The 23,178-nt window shown below is 41.5% G+C and overlaps 2 protein-coding genes across 4 annotated transcripts; one reads left to right on the top strand and one right to left on the bottom strand.

Moving 5' to 3' along the window:
• Positions 1-6: 6 nt before the first annotated feature.
• Positions 7-13,462, bottom strand: rad54l2 (RAD54 like 2). 2 transcript variants are annotated; one of them, XM_051413934.1, is made up of 22 exons: positions 13,312-13,462; positions 11,913-12,123; positions 11,519-11,822; positions 11,290-11,426; positions 11,046-11,186; positions 10,726-10,958; positions 10,447-10,629; positions 10,217-10,350; positions 9,944-10,140; positions 9,149-9,491; positions 8,860-9,037; positions 8,509-8,739; positions 8,175-8,293; positions 7,634-7,752; positions 7,050-7,149; positions 6,747-6,952; positions 6,352-6,521; positions 5,648-5,844; positions 5,270-5,454; positions 5,074-5,163; positions 4,896-4,988; positions 7-3,772 (listed from the first exon to the last, which is right to left on the bottom strand). In XM_051413934.1, exons 2-22 carry the CDS (start codon positions 12,070-12,072, stop codon positions 2,781-2,783), a joined length of 4,512 nt encoding a protein of 1,503 aa, XP_051269894.1. In that variant the 5' UTR covers positions 12,073-12,123; positions 13,312-13,462; the 3' UTR covers positions 7-2,780. The 2 variants fall into 2 exon arrangements, with proteins under 2 accessions (XP_051269894.1, XP_051269895.1); XM_051413935.1 differs by lacking the exon at positions 5,074-5,163.
• Positions 13,463-14,043: 581 nt separating this feature from the next.
• Positions 14,044-22,940, top strand: bap1 (BRCA1 associated protein-1 (ubiquitin carboxy-terminal hydrolase)). Of its 2 annotated transcripts, none has more exons than XM_051413937.1 (17): positions 14,044-14,233; positions 14,548-14,577; positions 14,657-14,711; positions 14,877-15,009; positions 15,848-15,967; positions 16,082-16,143; positions 16,290-16,432; positions 16,782-16,860; positions 16,969-17,092; positions 17,443-17,584; positions 17,802-17,986; positions 19,714-19,847; positions 19,986-20,449; positions 20,694-20,920; positions 21,127-21,219; positions 21,316-21,388; positions 21,916-22,940. In XM_051413937.1, exons 1-17 carry the CDS (start codon positions 14,197-14,199, stop codon positions 22,047-22,049), a joined length of 2,235 nt encoding a protein of 744 aa, XP_051269897.1. In that variant the 5' UTR covers positions 14,044-14,196; the 3' UTR covers positions 22,050-22,940. The 2 variants fall into 2 exon arrangements, with proteins under 2 accessions (XP_051269897.1, XP_051269896.1); XM_051413936.1 differs by having other exon boundaries at positions 20,691-20,920.
• The last annotated feature ends 238 nt before the right edge of the window (positions 22,941-23,178 follow it).

Below are 23,178 nucleotides of genomic sequence, written 5' to 3'. Positions count from 1 at the left end.
TCACACTGCAATAGAAGAGTGTTTTATTGTTAAAATAACATTGATAACGCGGTCATATTCTGCTTCAATCTAGGCTGCATGTACGAAATTCTTACTGGATCAGCCGTCAATGGGTCAGAGTGAACAAAGGGTTAAAAAATGTAATTACAAAAACAATATATTTTCCATCATAAATAAATAAATTTCAGACACTTACATTGAAATAAGGGAAACAACTGCCAGGTGAGTAAACACCAATAAGAAGTTATAAAAAACATTTTAAAAAATGAAAAAATTCCCATGAAACATAAAAAATGCACATAATTGACATGAAATGGCAGACAGGTTTTGTTTTATAAACCGATTCCCAAGATTCAAATGCAACGTGTTTCCAACGGACTGAAATAGACTTGAGAATAAAGACATGGCGTCAGTGTGATGTACAGTTCACAAGCAGATATGATTCTTTTTCAAAGTACCAGCTCCACCTTCAAATCTGGAACAGACCATCACAAGTTCCCAAAAAATGCTAAAGAAAAGTGGAGAGGTCCTTGATGACAGAAAAGAAGCATCCACAACAGAAACGGAAGGAGCCAGTAGCAAATAAAACAAAAAAAGTGAACAGTACTCAGGACTGTGGGAGCAAAAGATCCCCACAAGAAAGCATCTCTACAAAAATGTTTTACTTCATAGGGAATGACCTGTTGTCTCAGGTTATCCAGTGTTTTCTAAAGGCTAATAACCACTGCGTCTAGCCTATTTTACCAACGGAGGAAAGGGACTTTCCTAAAATCTACATACCTTGAGGTGTCATCACAACACAGAAACACAAGGCTACAGAGAACAGCAAAGACCTAAACTCCCTAAAGCACAGCAGATATCGACACTACTGACAGAAGCTACTTTACACTGCACTGCTTTTAAAGATGCACCTCTGTGAAAAGCTACCACACAATGGCACTGTCAGGTTGGTAAGGCCACCACACCTGCCTGACCTGGTTCTGTCACAGTCACAGGTGGTTGTAATGAAAACATCTGGTTTGATGGTCGGTGGCTACATTGACTTTAAGGTTTTATACACTCAGGCTGCAAGAATGCGATGTTTTTCCACAGTTTAGGTAATATTTGTTCTCAGCAGGTTTCTGAAAATAATCCGTGAGGAAGTATATGTAGGGTGTAACATTGACTGAACGATGATATATCAACAGATGGTGGGGGGGGACGCTGATGTAAAAAACAGGAACAAAACACAGGTTTTCTCAAATGAGCTAGGTGGTTTGGTTTGCGCTCCTTTTGGCTTTCACACTTGGTGCTTTTTAGTCACAATGCTGAACCGACCATACGCTTGTGTTTTGAGTTTGACACCGACTGTCTGGATACTCAGTAGTTCTTCCAACAGATCTGTAAAAAGGATGTTCTAGATAAATGCTAAGACTCAAGACCCCTTTGTGTTATTTATTTAAGGCTAAAAACGAAAGAACACAGTCCGAATCCTTGCCCCCAGCCCCTGTGTTATCAAAGGCTAACATGAAAGTACATTCATTTAAGTTTTAAAGAACAAAAAAAGGAAAGCAAAATTATAAAGTTGAACATAAATTCGTTTCCCCAGCGTCAATGCGAGGGCGTATTTCTCGTCACGCTAGTCACTGTAATAATGAGCCATCTCCCTACAACCAAGATCTACACACTGCACAGTATTGACTTGCAATATAAACAATGATAATGACTATTTACAAAGTATCAACATGTTCAGTTATAGTATCACACATAATATCCTTTCAACAGGGGATGCTACAATGTCTATCAAATTGCTAAAGACTAAAATATGCTCTGAAAGCCTAAAATTTTTTGTTAAAGGTCAGCCTTGAAGGATTTTTTTTACTCTAAATACACTGTCAAATGGGTTTTCATTCTGTAGCCGCTGTTATGATTTACTGTGGTGTGTATTTTTCCAGTTTTGTATACTAGAAAAAGGAAACAGTGCTGAAGAAAAATCAGTTATTTAGTGTTCAGCAGTTGAGTACGGCTGACATGTGTAACAGCGAGTCAAATTTTGGTTCGCGCTCGACACAGCAATGTGTTGCGAGGCAATCCAAACAAGTTTTCATCACATTGTTCCACCTGATTTCGAAAGGTAAAATTAAAAAGCACGACGAGGCCTTGCTTAAAAGTGTAGCAGGAGAGGCTGTGCTTAGAAAGCCCCCAAAATATTCAGCTGGTCCCCCGTACGACAAAGGTCTGTTCCCACTGCTCTGATGCTCCAGCTGAACAAGTCTGGGATATTCAGCATACGGATTTCTTACTTTGACTTTGTAAAGTCATTAAGGTACAAGTTGATTCTCTCATTTGCAGGTAAGAGTCTGTGTATGTGTATGTGTATGTGTATGTGTATGTGTATATGTGTGTGTGTGTGTGTGTGAGTGGAGTTTAATAAGCCCATTAGGAATGGGAATGCAGTTTATCTGAGGATTAGGTGAATGATTTAAATGGCTAGATTAACAGCAAGGCCATACCACATTTAACTTATCTCAATCTTTTGTTTTATTTATTGGTTTTTATTTTTATTTAGATGCCCGGTCACGTCATCATTGTAGAATGCCCATTTTTTCCTCTCTTGACCTCATGTGATTTCTGATCACACATTCAGAATATAACAATGTATCTGACCATTAGGGCAAATACTGTCACAGAATTAATTTTGTTTATTTAATGTATAATCATTCCCATCCCTAATGTACTACATGTTAGCCATGATTGATAAAATTGTGTGTGAAACTGCCTCCCCAAGACTTTTTGAGTCTCTACTGTCCTGTCACCTCTATAACGTCGTCATCAGAACTACTGCCGCCGTTCTCGGCACTCTGATGTCTGTCCGGCTGGGTCAGAGCCGCCCCCAACAGGCTGGAAGTTGGATTGTTGTAATGGGAGAGAAAACTGGATGTAGTAGAGCTGGAGTTAGGTGCAGAGAATCCCCCTGACCCAGAGAGGAGAGGGGTGGAGAACATCCTCGGCTCAGAGAGCAGCGACTGACTGTAGTTGAGAGGGAAGCCTGGCGAAAGCAGGCCTGCCATGTTGGGATTCATCAAGTAAGGAGGCAGAGAACCTGATGCCAGGGATGAAGAAGGTGCTGCCGATGGAGCGGACGACATAGGCATGGTGGTGGAAGCAGAGGAGAAAACAGTGGGCAGAGAGGATGAGGAGGGCGTGGGAAGGTGTCCGTTCCCTGTGGCAGAAGGGAACATGTTCTGTAGGTCAGCTAGTGTTTGTCCTGGTGTCTGAAGGAATGACGATCCACCACTACCACCCATCAGAAGCGGATGACTCATGTGACCTAGGTTCCCCAGTAGGGAGGAGGAGTTCAAACCCACGGGAGGAAAGCTGAGCCCACTGGAGCTCATGGACAGTGCAGGATAACGTGTTGCGGCGGAGGTGCGTTTGCCTCCTATTTGTGCGTTGCCCTGGGTTTCAGTACTCTTGCGTTTGCTGGCGCGCATTTCCAAAGACGAGCTCAGGAGGTCGTCACTGAGTTGCCTACTGAGATCACCAGTCTCATTGTTTTGCGAGCTGCCTTCATCCCCTGCCGGTACAGCCGACACATCCGACGGTGATGGCAATTCGTGCCCCATGCCAGCGGTGGCATCGCCTGTGGATGAGGTGTAGCGGCTGATCTCTCTGAGGATTTCAGAGCTTAAGGGAGAGGAGGGCCGCTGCTCCCCGTTGGGGGACTGCTGCTGTTGATCCACAGGGGACGAACAGCCGTTGCTGACTGGATGGATGAGGGAACCATGGGTGTCTGTGGTGGAGAGAGAAATATAGCCATGAAATGTCAGGAGACAAGTACCTTGCCTCTGCCTCTGAATAATTTATTCTTAAAAGGTCAATCCTGGAAATAAAATGGTGTACGCAAATATGTACATTAATGTACAAATATTATTAGAGAGGAACAAATAAATCAGTTTACAAATGATAAGCATTGATTTATTTTTGTGTTTTCTCATCTTTAAGATATTTAGTGGCATAAGGCATACTCCAGATATTGTATTGCATGTCCATAAAGTTGGAGGCTTGTTTTTCTTATTTAAATAATAAAAAAATGTGCAGCCCTGAAACGTACATTTCCAATAACACATTTTATTTAATGAGTATATGTTTGGCTCCATTTGATTGGTTGAGACTGATGCCAGCCAATGACGTAGCATACCTGTTGCAAGAGGTTACCTGAACCAGGTGGTAAATGGTAAATGGTAAATGGACCTGTACTTGTATAGCGCCTTTCTAGTCTTCCGACCACTCAAAGCGCTTTTTACACTACGTGCCACATTCACCCTTTCACACACATTCACTCAGTGATGGCAAAGTCCATCGAACAGAAACTAACATTCATACACACTCACACACCGATGCACGGCATCGGGAGCAATTCGGGGTTCAGTATCTTGCTCAAGGATACTTCGACATGTGGCACCAGGAGCCGGGGATCGAACCCACAACCTTCCGATTGAGGAACGACCTGCTCTGCCTCTGAGCCACAGCCGCGTGTGACAAAGGAAAGAGACAATGCAGATAAAAGATTTTTGTTCAGGCTTTCTTTGCTCCCTTTGCATATGAAGCCAGTCAGACGCCATGCAATACTTCAGTTTGTTGATTATCTTTTTTATTATTTATATTTTATTTATTGTTATTTAGATACTTTGATTTAAACTTGACGCAATGCCGCATATTACATTTACATAACACATCCAAACATTCATTCGCCTCATCAGAACAACGTGACCTACAAGCAAATTCATCTCACCATAAGAAGATAATCTAAATGTGCGTGTTGGAAGTCTCGTCTGGCATCTGACTGGCTTCATATGCACAGAGAATAAAGAAAGTCAGAACAGAAACCAGAGATAATAAATATGAACTTGTACCTCTCGACGCAGCAGAGCCCCCGACTGCTGGTCTACTGATCTTTCCAGATCGAATAGCAAAGATTCTTCCATCATTTGTCCGGATGTAGGTGCCTGTGGTAGATAAAAAATCATGTGATGAAGGCAGTCTCTCTGCATGCTTTGCATGCAGAGAGCAATTATGCGTTGTTGCAACTACCTTTAGATCCTCTGATAACATGAATGCTCTCTCCTGCACTAATTCGAGCTTGAACATCTGTTGTGCTATTGGCTCCTGGAATTACAATATCTGTAGATCCGGACAAAGTTTCTGATGTTAATGTCTGGTCATTCCAATGGCAGTGTGTACAGTGGCATTTTCAATGATTAAATCATTTAAAAATATTATATATTACCAGTCGTGGTGACAATCCTCTGCACATAAACTCCAGCTTTCTGCAGGAAGTTGACAGGCAGGCTGCCAGCTGAGCTAGAGCCAGCCATGCCCATACCAACCTGGCGAGGCATCATGGGGATTGGGGTTGACTGGATAGGCCTGACACTTGCCACAGGCTTGTCATCTGGCCGTGCCATGGGACGCCTGAAAATAGGATGGCTGAACTGATGAGATGCTCACACACATCCTCTAACAGTCAAGTCTAATGTGATGAGATTTTATCACAAGAAGAAGATAAACTGTAGAGCTGCAAGCTCAAACAAACAGGAAAACACTGCCGAGATAAATGAGATACCCAAAACGGAATGCAAGCTAAAAGATGCAATCTGAAACCCACCAGCCACGTTGGTTAAATGCTGGTATGTTTGCAAGTGCCTGATCACTGGTTGGGTAATAGGGGGCATACGATGGACGAGAGTAGGGCACAGACGCTCTTTTCTCATCCTCATAGCTCTTCTTGGCTGCTCTCTTCTCTGCTTTGGTCAGTTTCGACTCCTTGCGATCCACCAGCAGAGATTCATGATGGAAAGGTTGCTAATGAGACAAATGGAAAGAGGAAAATTGAATTACATCCAGATCAGAACCATCAGAGCAGATTTTCCACATAAGAGGCAGGTTAATCTGACATCCCATAACAAACTCACCACTTATATGGGATTCATAATAGAAAAATAGTTATTACTCCCTTCCTTTTGGTCTAATGTTTTCCTTAATTCACCACAGACAGACTTGAGCCCTGACGGGAGGACAGTGTTACTAGATAAGCTGTGGGAATGTAATTGTGTGGTTGTCATCACATCCGAATTGTCATTGTCAATATTCTTTTCAGGCTCTCACACAGGTAAATATTATACAGTTATTTACCAATTGTGAAATTCCCAGTAAAAAATAACCTTATTTCACAATAGCACATTGAAAGACCATTGTCCTACTTGGAGTATGTGAACAAATACCTTTATTTAAAACATCCAACCACCAAAACTGCATTACTTGGGTTAGGGTTAGGGTTAGGCTTATGAGTAACATATACTGCAACTGTACCTTGGTGATGAGGTTTGGGTAAAGCTGACAAGCTTGGTGTATCACTATTTCAAAGTCCTCCCGGGATGTGAGAGAAATTTTGTCAGGTTCCTCTTCCACAAAATGCAACAGCGACTCCACTTCCTTACGAGTGAAGTTCAGCACTGGGTTCAGGTCATCAACCACTCGGTCTTTAAACACAAAAGGACACAAGGCTTTAAAACTGGATATGATTCAAGTAAATGTTAATAACTGCCCACATTATATCTGGGTATGTGCCTGGATAAGGGCTTAATAACAGTTCCATGACCCAATAATATTAAATTAAAATGAAAAATGTTGACCAAAAGGGATTGTGCAAATGCAAAATACAATATAAATGCAATGTCTAACAAACAGATGTAGAAATCTCTTACCAGACATGCCCTGTTTGGAGACTTGTCTGTCGTAGATCTTTTTCTCCAAGGTGAAATCACAGACAAGGCGGTAGATGTAGCAGGGTTTCCTCTGACCATAGCGGTACACCCTACACACCGCTTGGGCATCATGACATGGGTTCCAGGAGGCATCAAACACGACGACGCGGTTGGCCCCGATCAGATTTACCCCCAAGCAGCCCGCTCTTCAAAAAGGTACACAGCAAATAAATGATAAAATGTCTGGAGGTGTATAGAGCAAGTGTGAAAACAATAAAGAAAAGAGAGAGCATAGACACATACCTTGTTGAAAGCAGGAAAACCCACGTTGCAGTGTTCTCTGGGTCATTAAACTGATTTATAAGTCGCTCTCTTTCTGAGGCAGATGTACTCCCATCCAATCCTGTAGACAGACATACATCATCTCTTAACACTGAAGCACTGAAGCCCCCAAATACACTTTAACTTGCAGCAAAATGAAGTAGAATGTATCATGGTAATATTTTCATTCAATATGTTAGATAAAATAAAGCTGGGACATATTTAATCATGGACATTGCTATTGAACTCTTATAGGAGAAGTACTTTTTCATCTTGGCAGAGCGGTAATATGCCTGGAGGAATCTATAACTATCCCTGGGGGATATATGTGCAACATATATAAAAATAACAATTTCAAACATCTTTGTCAAATTGCAAATAGATTGCTCCTAAACTTGTTTCCACAGCACAGTGTAAGAGACAAATGATCAAATGGGAGAACTTGAGAAAATTGCAGCCAGTGACAATAAATCAATGAAGACTATCACAACTATGAGGTTTCAGTGGTGACCACACTTTCTGCAGAGTTGCTGGTTTGGAAGGAGGGCACAGATTGGATGACTCACTGTAGTAATTGAGGTTGCGAACCCAGTTTTGGCTCTGGGTTTCAGAAGAGGCGATGCCTGTCGGCATGGGTCTCTTTGATAAGAAGTCCTCAATGACGGACAGGGTGGACAAACTTTGACTGGTGGGTACACAGTAGAAACACATTATGAGGGGTCAGGGAAGTGCATTCTGGTATGAAGTAAATCAAAAAGTTGTTATAAAATAGACTAAAAGTGATTGCAGTGTTCTGGAGACTGGTATACTCAAAGTCAACAGTTATAATGAATCAGTTATGTACATGTGATTACAAACAACCATCACGTTTGTTTCACTCTAGGTCCGAATTTTGGTTAATTGTGAAATTCCTGCTTACAAAAGTAACCTGGAAAAGAAGCAGAAAACCTGCTTGCTAATGTAGGAGGATTAAAATATGTCCAAGCGTTTGTAAAAAACTCAGAAAGCTGATTAATTAGCTGAAATGCAAACTCAGTCTACCTCTTCTCTAAGCTGCTTAACGGTAGATTTGTGTTTAATGCAGTATATTCTCTGCAGAGGATTTACCTAAAGACCAAAATCTTGTCTCTTCTTCTCACACTCTCATCAATCAAATGGAAGAGCAGAAGCATTTTGGCAGAGTTTTCCAGAACTCCTGTCTGGTAGTTTGACATTATGTCCTTTGCCTGAAACATAAGAAATGGAAGAGAAGACAGTTGAGTTAAAAGTCAGTGTGACTCAAAGAGACTTCAGGGCCAGGGATCACAGTAGTATATTTCAATATTATAAACTTTACTTGTTAGGTTCATTAGGTTTGAAACAAAGATGTCAAAACAAGAGGACTCTTTTAGCTGCAAAACAAAGAGAAATCAGCTTTACACGGACTGTTGTCATGACATACCCATTCATATGTGATGACTTGATTGGCTCTATCCTGCGAGGGATTGAGGGGTGGCAGGGTGTTGTTGACTTTGCTGTTGCTCGAGTCGGCGACTTTGGCTTTGAGGCCGGCACCCGGTGCAGAGCAGCGGGGGTTACTGGCTGAAGTGATGTCATCCAGGTCCAGGTCCTGCTCATTGGCCTGATTCTCCTTTTGCAGGGCTTCATAGAGGACGTCTGGGTGATTCCAGATCTGGAGGGGTTAGGGGGCAAAAAAGGAGGCTTTCTTGATTTAAAAAATAAAATGCCATAACTTAATAGTCAACAAAAATGACCAGTGGTTTCTACCAAACAGCAAGGAAAACAGGCTCACCTTGCAGCATACGCAGAAGGCTTTGAGTGGGTTTAGACCGAGCCAGCCACTGTTCCCTGCTTCTCGAAAGCGTTTCATGAACTCTGTGTACAGCGCCCTCTGAACAGGAGAGAGCCGCACCAAGATCACATGCTCCTCCTTGGTGGGAAGCTGGTCTCTCAGCACATCGTGACCACGTCTGTAACCACAATAACCACAGTAAACACTTACATGTAATCATCATCCCAGCTGGCCTGCTTTTTTTTCACAATGTCCAAATTTCTAAATCCAGCACTGACAGAAAGTTTACCTCTGGACAAAACCCTCCAGCAGGCTGTGCAGCACGTGGCTGCGGTAGCGCATCAGGCGGACATCTTGAGGTGTGCTGTCCACGCACTGCCCGTTCAGAATGGGTCGCTCAAACATGTTGCTGAACTCCTGACGCGTGCCTAAAAAGTCTGGCCTGACAAAGTCCACCATGCACCAGTATTCAATGAGGTTGTTCTGCAACGGGTAACCCGTCAGGACGACTCTGCGCCGGGAGCGGATGTTCTTCAGAGCCTGTGATGTGCTGGCATGGTAGTTCTTAATGCGATGACCCTCATCACATATCACCACATCTGGGCCAGGGCGCACTATGGCCCTTTCAATACCTGAAAAGACAAAGTAACAAGGGAAGACTGAGTCAGTCAGTGAGTCTGTAAATGTAAATTAGACTGTGTATTTTGTGTCTCTTATGCTAATTTATTATATTTGTTTTATGTATATATATATATATATATATTTTTTTTTTTTTGGGTGTGGGGAAGTGGTTTTTTGCCTTTATTTTTTTGTGTCTTTTTGTGTGTGTGTGTGTGTGTATAAAAAAAGAGTGAAAAGACCAATTTCCCCTAGGGGATCAATAAAGTATATCTTCTTCTTCTTTATGTCTTTCGACAAAACAGAACACTGACAGGAGAGGGGGAGAGGAGGGGGCAAAGGGCCACAGGTTGGATTTAAACCCAGGCTGCTGTAGTTAGGACTCTAGGTACATCTTCCCCATTATTTATCATTTTTAATGGCACACAAACTCCCTGCTTCCCTTAAACGAATGACTTTTGCTGACCTTTCATGAGTTCCTGCTGTCTGTCTTCTTCATCCAGGTCAATGATGATTGGCCCTGCGGGCTTCTTTGATTTCCTCTTCTTGCCCATCACAAAGCTCTTCTTCATGGACAGCAGGCGGTACATTTCATAACCCATCAGCAAAACCCCTCCGTCTCTGGACCATTCCTCCACAACCTTGGCCCTGGCCAGCGTCGTTCTGCAGGTCACACAGAGGCAGCGTGATTAACTGCTCAAATCTTTGACAAGAACCTTGCAAACAACATGTGACATACTTGTGCTCATCGTTGAGGATGTGAACTTTGAATGCGCGGCCTACGGCGACTGTAGGGTCAGTGTCAGGGGAAAGGGCCTCTTGGGGTGGGAGCCAGAGGTTAAACTCTGTCAGCCAGTTCTGAAGTGTGTTCACCTTTTATGAAGGAGACAAAGATTTCGGAGGTTAATATATACAAAATAAAAACGTGAAAGGTGGTGTTTTAACACAGTAAATACTTTGATTACTCACAGGAACAATGGCCAGCACAGTGTGAGCCTCAGTATTGCTCAGAAGGATGTCAATGAAGGAAATGACCTGCAGAGTCTTGCCCAAACCCATGCTGTGAGCGAGGATGCAGCCAAAGCCACTGCTGGTCTTATACCGCTCCAGAGACTCGATGAGGTTATCATACAGAAACCGGATTCCTCCGATCTTAGAAATCAGGAAACAAAGAAAACAAGCTGGACTGTGGGTTTCTGTTAATGAGCGTGAATGTTTTCAGGCTTTCGAGAGAGAGTGGGCATATACCTGGTGAGGTTTGACGGCCCTGGCCAGCTGCGGGGCGAGGTAAAGGTCTTTCTCCTCTGCGGGGTGATTGATATTAACCAGCACTCGACCCTGGGCATCGGGCAGATTTAGAGCGTCGTTGATGTGTGCCCCGCTGCTCTCCTCTGAACTGGTGGTGCCATCTGCATCCTCATCAGCCGACTCGCTGCTTATCTGCAGGGCATCCTCGTCCCCAGAACTGAGTTCAATTACATCTGCGTCATCATAGAAATAAACACTGTGTGAGAGCTTGCTTGATTCTCATATTGTCTGGGAAAAAAATGAAGTTGCATATATCTTACCATCTCTAATGGCAAGCGCAGGCAGCGTGGGGTCCACTTTTTCGTCTTCATCGCCACTGCTGTCAAGACAGATCACATCCTGCTTGCTCAGGAGGGCAGGGACCAAGTGAGATACTTCTCCGAAAAGTGAAGCAGTGTCCACTATTGGAGAGATGGGAAGGTAGTGGGAGATTTAGGATACACAAAAAAGTCAAACTTAATTATAACTGGAAAGGTGTCACTTTACTGAAAGAGGGACAGTCACCTAGCTGAGAGTCTGGGACAATTGGGGCTGGTGTAGGGAAGTCCTTCCTCTGCTGCTCCAGACGTTTCCGCCTCTCCATCTCCTCCTGTTGAGCAGCCTTGGTCCCAGCCTCCAGCTGATCCTCTTTCAGCAGCTTTCTGTAAGCATGAGGGAAAAGTTCAGTTAAAAACAAACATGAAAGTATATTGTTTAATATAACGGAGGGAACATATCAAACAGACACGCGTACCTGATATTCTTCCTCATGTGTGCAGGCTTAGATGGCTTGGAAGGTTTGGAGCCTTTTGAAGACTTGGAGGATTTGGTTAATTTAGAGGCTTTTTGTTTCTTTGTTTTGCCGGAGTGTGGCTTGCTCTGGCTTGAGTTTTCCAGGCTGGTTGGAGAGTGAGAGGCAGGTCTGGAGGGAGACCTGGAGGATGGGCGGGACGCAGGCCGAGACGGAGGCTCTGAGGATGGCTCTCCGGAGGTAGCTGAAGTGGATTCCCTGCCATCCTGGGCTGTTTCTGTCCTGCTCTGGGCACTTGCAGGTCGTTCTAGAGAGAGAGAGAGAGAGATACATCATTAACTCAACAACATGAATTATTTTGTATGAATAAGAGGCACAAGTTCATTTTGTCACTCACCGACACTATCGTCTTCATCGTCTCCATCATTTTCATCCTCATCCTCATCTTCGTCCATGTCCTCCATGTCCTCCTCCTCCTCCTCCTCATTTTCCAAATACTCCTCTTCACTGTTAAGGCTGGGCTCCAGGTCACTTTCTGAAAGTGCCTCTTCAGACATGGCGTCTTACAAGGCTTTAAAAGTATTACCTACACACCTTCATCAGGAGCCCTACAAGATAAAAACACATCACAACTTTACAATAAAATTAAATACCTCATTATCTGACAATTATATTTAACAACCAGCTAATGTTTGCTTGATTAAATACTTGCATTGTTACGCGATTATGACAGTTGCTTGTTCAATTTAGTAAAAGAAAATAGACAAACAACACACATAGAGTCATCTCTGCAATTGCTAAGTATAACCTAACTTTAATAAAGCCATGACCCCACACAGGGAGGGCAGCACTATTGGAAACACTATTCATAACAGACTCTAGGCTGACAAAGGTAAAGAGAAATGTTTAAAATATTCCTGAGATGATGGAAGGATAATTGGTGATGCTGCTAATATGTGAACAGTAATAAAAGTCAATATGTTTTCTTTAAATTTAACTCAAAATATGGCAACACATGCTGCATTTTAGTCTTTACTAATTTGACCAGCATGTACAGAAAAGCAGAATACAGGCAACAGTGCAACCATCATAACAAGATGGATCCATCTATACATTGAAAGAACTTGGTGAGGTTAAGACTGCGGACCTCATGTCTGTGATTATTTTGTGCTTTATATAAATTAGCCAATTGTTCCTACATTACTCACACAGTAGACCGAGAATGTGGTATTGTTCAGTGCAGAATCTAATGTTAAAACTTCAAAGTTTACGTTTAAACATGAGGTGACCCACGGGAGGGATTTCAGCCAGGGGTTTTCGAGCCGAGAACGGAGGCGAAGCTAACAAGTAGCATGAAGCTACTTCTGTAGCTCATCAGTTATCATGGTGTTGTTGGTGTTGGTTAACAACAACAACAACAACAACAAACATCTGTCGTTAGTTGACAGGTTTATGGGGCTATCTAACTGAACGCATATACACACACTGCTGTTTCTCCGGCTGAGTCAGCACACCAATATGCTAGCTAATTACACAACAATAAACGACCAATCCAACCGCTGAAACAACGTAATGGATGATAACGTTGGTGTTGTATTAGCGGGCAGGGACACAGGACGACCGGCTGTAGCTCGGGGCTGACAGAAAAACGCAGCTTTTCCTCGCCGGCTGTGCTGTTTTAGTTTCCCGTCGCAGCCAGATAACAATCTTATATCGTGTAGGTGTAACGTAGAGGTAGCTAATGCTAGCCTGAATTACCACAACGCTAACAGTCGGTTGGAGGAGAGAGAGCTCACCTTATAGCGGCTCCGCTGTGCTCTTCAGGAGACCCCGCGGTGCATACGATCAATCAATCAATCAATCAATTAATACCTACAGTGGGAACAAATAAACGATGCTAATTTCCTTTTTTTTTTTTTTTTTTTTTTCCCCCAGTGTGACCATAAATACAGTCCCCGTAGAGGTTACTCCAACAAAGGTTCTGGGAGTGAAAGAGCCCGGCAATGAACAAATAAAAAACAATATATAATAAGATAAACTGTTTAACTCTTAATGTTTGCAGCACTGAATTGCTTATTTTGCCCCCCCTTTTTTTTCTTCTTTTAGTAAACTAGCTAAATTCTAAAAAGACTAAAACAAACTACTGTTAACTTCTTCCTAACCAATATTAATATAATATAATAATATACCGTATATTCCTACAAGTATTTCGATTATTAAATTAATAAACATTTCGTGTCTAGCACCGTTACTGTCTACTAATATTAATAAAGCAATAATAACATAATTTGTATAAAATAATAGCGCCCTCCCTGTTAAAAATGGGTTTTGTTTTAAGTAGATGTCACGACAATTTAATAAAAATGTACACTTAATAAACAAAAACATTTACGTGAGTATTGATCGACTGACTGATTTTTCCATTCATTCATTCATTTGTTGTTTTGCACTTTTGTTCTGACTACAGGAAGTTGTAGGTAGGACTGTTTTTTTTGCGACTACCCGTCGATTCTTGATGACGTAGATTGTAGACGGCCAATTCTGTCTATTGTGTTTATGTGTCCCCTGCCACAGTTGTTTCGTGAGTGGAGAGAGGCTTATCGTTGAATATTGTTACCCTTTCTTTTGAACATGGACTGGAAAACATCTTAAATATCAGTCAACTGTGCGCAAATGCAAAAATGAACAAAGGCTGGCTGGAGCTCGAGAGTGATCCAGGTGAGAAATGTCGGTAGATAACATTGCTAACTAATGTTAGCTTCCACATGAAGTCAGAGGCACAGTTTAGCTTCCATAAGCAGCTTGACTTATTAGACTTAAGAGAGCATCTGTAGGGCTGTACGACATTACGATACGGTTAAATGTTAATGTGTTTTTGTGCCGGTCGATGGCGCGAGTAACTGCGGGCGGAAAATGAGGAGGAATAACGTTATCATCAAAATAATATACGGCTCTTATATTGGTTTTCTGGTGTAGTCTAGTTAGGTATTAGTGAGGTTTTGAACTCTCAATACAATGTTTTATAATTTCAGGGCTGTTCACTCTGCTGGTGGAAGACTTTGGTGAGTAGCTCATTTACACTATCTAATGTGAATAACGAACTGGGGCTAAGAAAACCAAATAAAATGTTTGTTTCTGTAGGTGTCAAAGGCGTCCAAGTAGAGGAAATCTATGATCTTCAAAGCAAGTGTCAAAGGTTTGTAACTTGTGTTTGGTAGATCCAGACTATAACTATCTGGCAGGTATGTCAGGGAGTGATGTCCAAGATCAAGTGTGAATATAAACAATGTTCTTTTTCCTGCACCTTGTTGGGCTCTAGCAACAACATGTAAAAGGTATTTAACATAATTTTATGTTTTAGTCCTGTCTATGGCTTCATCTTCCTGTTCAAGTGGATTGAGGAACGTCGATCCAGGAGGAAAGTTAACACTTTGGTGGATGAGACCTCGGTCATTGATGAGGAAATTGTAAATGATATGTTCTTTGCTCATCAGGTAAGTCTTTTTGTAAGTCTTTTCATTAGTGAGCAACTGATCTATATTTTAACTCATAAAATGTATGTCAGATCTCCTAAGAGCTGTCTTGGTATAGATAATAGTGATGTCCATAATGTAAATACGATGCTCCTGCGAAATCTCATTCAAAGTCCAAATGTAAATCTGGACTAAATAGCAATCGAACAGCCCATTAGATAACAATTGTTTCAGCTTTTGAGTCATTATTTATTCATTCAAGGAGCAAAAATAATGTCAAATGTAATTCATAACTTATTAGGCCTCAAAGTCATTTGTTAAAATTGCTGTTTTATTTTAGCCACATGTATACATTTTATGAATTGTATAAAACTGTGTATTATGTATAATATTTGTACATGTATATATCCATCCATTAGCTGTACCAGCTCAGTGTTTAGAGAGTTGTGGGGGCCCTGGAGCCGACATGTTAACAATAATACCTAAAATAAAGTTAATAAAACAATTCTGAAAATCTGAATGTATTTTATGTTATATATATTTTAGGACTACCATAATACAAAAAATGTCATAATAGAATAAATAAATAAATAAAGACTATCCTTGCAATTCAAAGCTACACAGATCAAAATACACAGTAATAATGAAAGGATGTAAAGTCTTCCTAACATATGTAAAACTTTAAATCCAACCACTGGTGCCACAGAGCAAGGGAAGTATTTGACACACATTTAGCTCCTTCCAGCCTCCTTCCAAATCCATACCTGTGTATTCATATCTTGTAATAATGCACAAAGAACAAATAGTTAATGCATATTCTAACTTGGACTTGGGTTTATGCTGTCATTTTTGTATCTAGCTGATACCAAATTCATGTGCCACCCACGCTTTGTTGAGTGTGCTGTTGAACTGCAGTGGCGTTGAGCTCGGCACCACCCTCAGTCGCATGAAGGCTTTCACTAAAGGCTTTAGTCCAGAGGTATGATGTTTCTCACACTCATGTATGTCTACAGTCACCTTCTTGCTCACAGTCAGACACTTTGCAATCTCTCTCTCCCTCCTCACATTTAATTTTTTTAAATGTATTTTTCAGAGTAAAGGTTACGCAATAGGAAATGCCCCAGAGCTTGCCACAGCACATAACAGCCATGCCAGGTAGGTTATAGTCACTGGTTTTTTCAATTTTCAGGTGTCTCTGATTCTGTGAAAAAAAAAATTCTCTGTGATTCGTCTACAATACTGTGGGAGAGGCTTTGTGAATTCATCAGTTTCTCAAGCTCTCTTTCTGTGTTTCTATGGAGACCGGAGCCCAGGCACCTGCCGGAGAAGCAGAATGGGATCAGTGCAGTGCGGACCATGGAAGCCTTCCACTTTGTTAGCTATGTGCCCATCAAAGACCGCCTCTTTGAGCTTGACGGGCTCAAGGCTTACCCCATTGACCATGGTATGACTACACGCTGACATAGAAATACACTGTCCTGTTCTTGTCACACTGACTTTTTAGCATTTCTGCTGCCACGGAACCACTTTAATTTGTTACGTTTCATCATTATCATTTTAAGCCACTTTTAATCCAGTGTATAACCTTAAAATCAGGTATATCCTCATTCTTCATTCCTCATTGTATAAAAACAAAAGGGACAAAGCATTTGGCTCTCACGGCCCCCTACACAGAGGAGTGCTTTTCCTAAAACGAGCAAGAAAATTTTCAAATAACAATTTAATGATTTCAATTGCTGCAGTTGGTAAACATGTATTTGGAAATTAAAGTATAATATTTCACTGTATTTTAGGGCCCTGGGGAGAGGAGGAGGAATGGACTGATAAAGCTCGGCGGGTTATCATGGAGAGGATTGGACTGGCTACTGCTGGGTGAGTCCCGAGCCTGTCAGCTCAAGCAGTAGTGGTTCACCTTCTACACACGCACACACACACACCCTCAAGGCTTCATTCTCACGCTACCGCTCTGCTCTTTTTCAGCGAGCCGTACCATGACATTCGCTTCAACCTGATGGCAGTGGTGCCTGACCGCAGGATGAAGTACGAGTCCAAACTGGAAATTCTAAAGAGGAACCGACAGACTGTTCTTGAGGGTCTACAGAAGGTCAGGAGCTGCCAGAAGTTTCACTACAAGCTGATTTCAATCCCACAGCTCCTTTAGTGAAAAATCGACCTTCTTCATTTGACACATGGGAGCATAGTGTGGTTAGATGACAAACTTATGTGAGCAATAGCGATAAGGCATTGAGATAACAGTAAAAGTAATATTTTTTTGGCTTCAAATGAAAAAAATAGATTAATTGCTGTAAGCGTTGCTGCAGCATGTCATAGTTGGCACTCCTAATTAGAGCATGTTAAACTTTTTTGTAGCAGGATCCTCTTAGTCCCGTCTTCTGGCATACTTGAAATATATATATATGGTGGAATATCCTCTGTATTTTGACATGTCTTCAGATGATCCGGCTCACTCAGCCCGAGCTTGTTCATGACAAGAAGCAGCAGGACTCTTCCTCCCCTGACGACAGCACCGCTGCGATCAAGAAAGAGGCAGATGCGGAGCCAGTTACATCCCAGGGGACTGATCAGGCTTCTTCAGGTACTTTAGCTGCCTTCGTTTCCGGAGTCTTTGTTAAAGTATATCTTGTAAATTGCCTAGGGGCTTTATTTTTATCTCCATTTGAATGTTGTACAGATTGTAAAGCCCCCTGAAACAAATTGTGATTTTTGACTATATAACATTAAACAACAATAAAATTTGACTTAACTTGACTGTCATAAACTTTCAACTGAAATACACTTGACTCTCATTTTAGATTCAGTGGATGAGTCAGCAGTTCAGTCTAAGGATGCCTCTAGTCCCTCAGGAAAAGCAAAGGTCATGGGCAAACCACCAGTCCCCACAGGAGGAGGTCCCCAGCAAGTCACCAGTCCCAACCCCATCGTTCAACGCCTGCCTGCCTTCCTGGACAACCACAACTATGCCAAGTCTCCAATGCAGGTAAGAGAAGAAGTGAAGCGTGTATGGGCTGGCTCAGAGAGGTAATTTGGTTGTACTCTTTATATTTGTTAAGCTGCATTTCCACCAAACACTTTCCCCTAAAACCTAGATCTGTTTTGTGTTTCCATCACAGACAATACTCTTAAATGTAGCTGGGGTTGTTGTGGGAGATTTGAGATTAACCCCCTTCACTTTATTAACTGACACGTTATAACCTACACTTTACATTTACTGCCAGATTGACAACTTACTGCTAACCCTTTCCTCTGCTCTGCTCATTCCACCATCACATTTATGCCTCTCCTCCTTGCTCCTGCTGTCTCTGACTCGCTCCTCGCTCTCTCTTGCTCAACCACACACTCGCTACCCACACATGGTATGTGGTTGTTTATTAACCTACAACAAGGAGACGAGCTTTGTTTGAGAAAAGGCTGCAGGCAGCAAGACAAAAGACTGCTAAAAATTGTGAGAGTGTGGGAAATCTTACATCAGAACATAGAGTTGATGAGCAGAATGGAGTGGATGTGTTAGTCCCATCCACTACTTCTGACAATGGAAGTGCAAAAATAACCCAATGTGTGGGTTATCACTGAACTGGACTGCTTGGTGGAAACGTGGCTTTAGAGGATTTAATTGTATTGTATAATGAGGGTTGTGAAATGATTATTTCCATCAGTTACTCTGCCAATTGTTAATTAATCAATCATGTGCTCCATAAGATGTCAGAAAATTGGGAAAAATGCCTATCAGAAGATTCCAGAGCCAAAGTTGACATCTTCAAATTGCTTGTTTTGTCCGACCAACAGTCCCATAGTGATAATTTGCTATCATATACAACACAGGAAGCCTTTAAAATAATTTGAACAATTAATTGGTTATCAAAATGGTTGCAATTTAGTTTTCTGTTGATTAGTTTATTCAGTTTTAGTGTTGTGTTCAGGACCTGTTTGTTAATTTAATTTATTATAATTTATAATTTATTTGATATTACCCTGTACAGAATTTACAAAATAAATTATTCAAATAATTTTATTTCATTTTCACAACAGAAATCGACAAACAAACCCCACACACAACCATCAACCCGGGACCTTTACAAAATACAGGAGCCTTTGTTAGCCTATATTGTATTAAAAATTCAAATGTTTTTGTTTATATTTGGGGCACTTCCCAGTTTTCATTTTAGACAACACTAATTTTGTTGCAATGGAAATACATTTGATCTGTCTAATACTGCTAAGACAAGTCAATTTTATTTGTATAGCCCTTTATGACTTCCTTTAACCACCCTCCCCTATTAGCATTACACTGACAGTAGTATGGAAAAATTACTATTGTACTCTTCGTGCAGCTAGGACAGATCATACACTGCTCTCTGTCCATCTCAGACTTCACTTTGAGACAGTTCACTCTGGGTGTTATTCTCTCCCTTTATGTCATTGAAAATCCTTCTTCCTCCCTGGTTTTGGCTCCATCACTCTCTCTTGCACAGTTGCAAAGGCTTCTTTACTAAGAAGTAATTTCCCCACGGGATTATTAAAGTATGTCTGATTCTGATTCTGATGGCAATAATCAGAAAATACACCACTGTACTGATAGTTAGATTTTATTTGATCAGCTCCTGTTGTTTAATAGCCCAAATTCATCTTTGGTGGCCCATAAAATCCTGTTAGTGGCTGCAGAAACTAAATCTATGGATGTTTATTGAAGATTTTTTTGATTAACAGGAAGAAGAGGATCTTGCTGCTGGAGTTGGTCGGTCTCGAATACCAGGCCCTTCCCACCACCAATACTCTGACGATGAAGATGACTATGAGGATGATGAGGAGGAAGTAACTGGTTCTGCAGGCACATCTAACAGGTTAGCATTGAAATGTGTTGTAATAGTTATTTATTTTTATGTTTCTGGCTATGACCTGACTGAAGGAGGCTAAAGCTATTTAAATGAGTGAATGATTTAGTTTTTAGCTACTTACGGTTTTAATCCGCTGTCTTTCAGGTGTAGACGGAAAGCAAGTCTGCGATCACGAACTGGACGGGTAGCAACTGGAATGGAGAGCCAGATCGCCCTCACTGTATTGGCCGAGAAACTGAAGAAGGAGGCCCAAAGGAAAGATGCCCTGAACACACCCCTTTCTGTACGCACAGAGGGGCGCACCGGGGGCATTTGCATCACATCTGCTTCACAACCTTCCCCCACACCGAGCAATGAAAGCACTGACACAGCCTCTGAGATCGGCAGTGCCTTCAATTCCCCGCTGCGCTCACCTGCGCGCTCCCAGGCTGCCACACGCCCGTCCAGTCCAGTCGCATCCCATCTGTCTCGTGTGCTGTTCGGAGAAGATGAGATGCTGAGGCTAGACTCCAGACATAATCGTGCTGTAAGAGAACTGGGTCCCTCTGTCAGCGTAGCCTTGTTACACCTGCAGGAGGATGGAGTCATCTTTGCTCTCCCTCCATCTGGTGAGTACAAGAGATCGTTATTGTCGTCCATGTTATTTACAGGGGTGGTTTAAAAGCCTCTGCTGAAGCAAGCATTTCAGTCTGTCGCTTGATATTCAGAGTGCAGTCAGAGTATATTCATCATCTTAGACAGTAGAAGTAAACAGTTCGGGTTGACCTTAATGAGAATAGCATACACAACATTTAATAATGGATCGTCTGTGTCGTCTGGCTACTTTTTGATAAATTGTTACTTTATCAGTAGATTTGGCTGCTGATGGCACAAAGCAGCCGTGCACTCCTGAAAAGACAAAAGACAAAGAGCAACCAGGAGAGAAGGAAGGAGTGAACGAGGGAGACGCGGGTCCGTCTGCGGAGGTGAAACAGGAGGAGAGCAAAGATGGGGCAGAGGTGAAACCTAGCAAGGAGAAACCCAGCACTATGGAAACCGCTGCAGACAGCAAGCCCCCTGGGGATAAGTACTCTCCTAAAGTAAGTCTGAGAATTTCCTCGTGTTATAATGCACTGTAGTATGTATCTTGCTATGCTTATCCGCCTGCCAGCATTTTTTTTAATAATACAGTACTCTCATATTTTTGCTTGTGCTGCCAATTAGGGAACTGTTTCTAAAGCTGTACAGTAAAAAATATATAATAAACAAACACACAGAGCGGTTAATCTTATTCTGTTTCTTGCAGGAGCTGCTCGCACTGCTCAAGTGCGTAGAGGCTGACATTGCCAATTACGAGGTGTACCTAAAGGAGGAAGTAGAAAAGAGAAAGAAATACAAAGTAGGTTTTGTTTACGTGGAACCAATACTGTATCTCTGGTGAGATGATGTTTTTATTGTCTTTTAATCAAAATCTTTTTCTTTTCATTTGGATCAGATTGATGATCAAAGGAGGACCCATAATTACGATGAGTTCATCTGCACCTTTATATCAATGCTGGCCCAAGAAGGTAAATCGTTACTTTTCTGTTGCTTCCCTTTACCCTTCCATGAAAAACATTTGCAAACCTTTTTCTGAAGCTTCACTTAAATTCCTGGCTTCTCAGTGGGGGGGGATCATTAGCATCTAAATGTTTCACATCCACTCACATCACACTGTTTTTATGGATATTTTATTTTGTACTGAATGCCTGATCAAAACTACAAAGTCAGTTAAGAGTCGCGGTTGTGAGGGTGGGGGGGAGAGAAAGAAATATAAGTAAGTTTTACTAGTACTTGTGGGTAAATGTCAGACACATTTTGTTATTTTTTGTGTGTCAAGACAAATAACATTTTTTTTTTTTTTTTTTAAATTGAGGTTCTGAGTGTTAAGTTCAAATAGATCCATCCAGTCTGAAATAGACACAGAAACATATTTTTCCATTTCTAACCACCAGATGGAAGGGATGCAAAAACTAAATGCTAAAAATCTGTTGTTTTGTTGGTATTTTTTTAATAATCTCTTTGTTCCTTCCTTCTGACTGGGTGTTTCCTGCAGGCATGTTGGCCAGCCTTGTGGAGCAGAACATCTCTGTGCGTCGTCGGCAGGGAGTGAGCATCGGCCGCTTGCACAAACAGAGGAAGCCTGACCGCAGGAAACGCTCCCGACCTTACAAAGCCAAGCGCCAGTAATTAAAAACAATCCTAACCTCTGTAAGCAACTTACTCCTGTGAGCACCGAGCAATCACCCCAGAGAAAACAAAAAGAAACTGATGCACTCCTTGAACTGTCTCATAAAGGCAGTTTAGTGTTGTATTTTAGTCAGAGCCTCCTCTTGAAATGAAATCGACCACGCATTTGGTTAGTTCTTTTATCCTTTATGTATATATGTGCGACCATTTTAGCCTCCCTCTGTAAATTTTCTTCTTTCTTGTGCCACTACTATTGACAGATTGTGAATATGAAAAAGGCATGTCCTCAACGATGCAGCTGAATGCTTTTTCATCTCCAAGTATTCATTCTTATCGAAAGGTCTTGTGGTCATTACAGTTTAGTGTGTCACTAAATATATACAATTTGGTTACAGGCAATATTTCCTCAACTGTATCCCTTACTCATGTTTTTATGGTGCCAATGAAGTATTGAATGTTTTGACTATAGAAGGCCATGTATTTTATTCATCCATAGAATTTCAGTTATAATCTATTCACTGTTGGTAATTCTCTATATAGCATAGAAAAAAGCATCTTTTAATCACATTCTTCATGGACAATTTTAAACTCAAGAAGAAGAAGAAGTCATGATGCATCAATGTTTTTTTTTTTTTTTCCTTTTCATTGGAATGTCTTTTCCACTAAGGGTTTCTAGCTGTGTATGTATGTCCCTTGAGGTCCTGCAAATGAAAACAAGCTCTTGTGTTATTTTTGTACCTGAGATGGATCTCAAAGTGAGTGAATATTAAGTCGGATGTGTGCACTTGTGTGTTTTGTACATATGTATCCGTTAATTGGCTCACCTGTACACTGAGTTCAGTTGTTCTTTGTGCTTGCCAATTCATACTACAATAAAGTCATAAGAAAATATCTTGCTATAATCCAGATTTCTTTTGTCGGGTGAGTTTAAAGTGATGAGACTGCAGTGGTTGATCCAGGATTACAGTGTTTTATAATGGCCATGAATGGATTCCATCTCATTGTACAACAATGTCTTCACAAACTGTGTTACAAATCTTAGTAGGGTTATTAAATTAGGTTTATTTTCTGAAGCATATTCGACCACGTGTTTTATTGTAGTGACAGTTGGTGTACACTAGGGAGAGCA

Source organism: Dicentrarchus labrax, unplaced genomic scaffold (genome assembly GCF_905237075.1).
Source record: "Dicentrarchus labrax unplaced genomic scaffold, dlabrax2021, whole genome shotgun sequence".
Lineage (NCBI taxonomy): Eukaryota > Metazoa > Chordata > Actinopteri > Moronidae > Dicentrarchus > Dicentrarchus labrax.
This window is presented reverse-complemented; position numbering and strand designations above follow the sequence as displayed.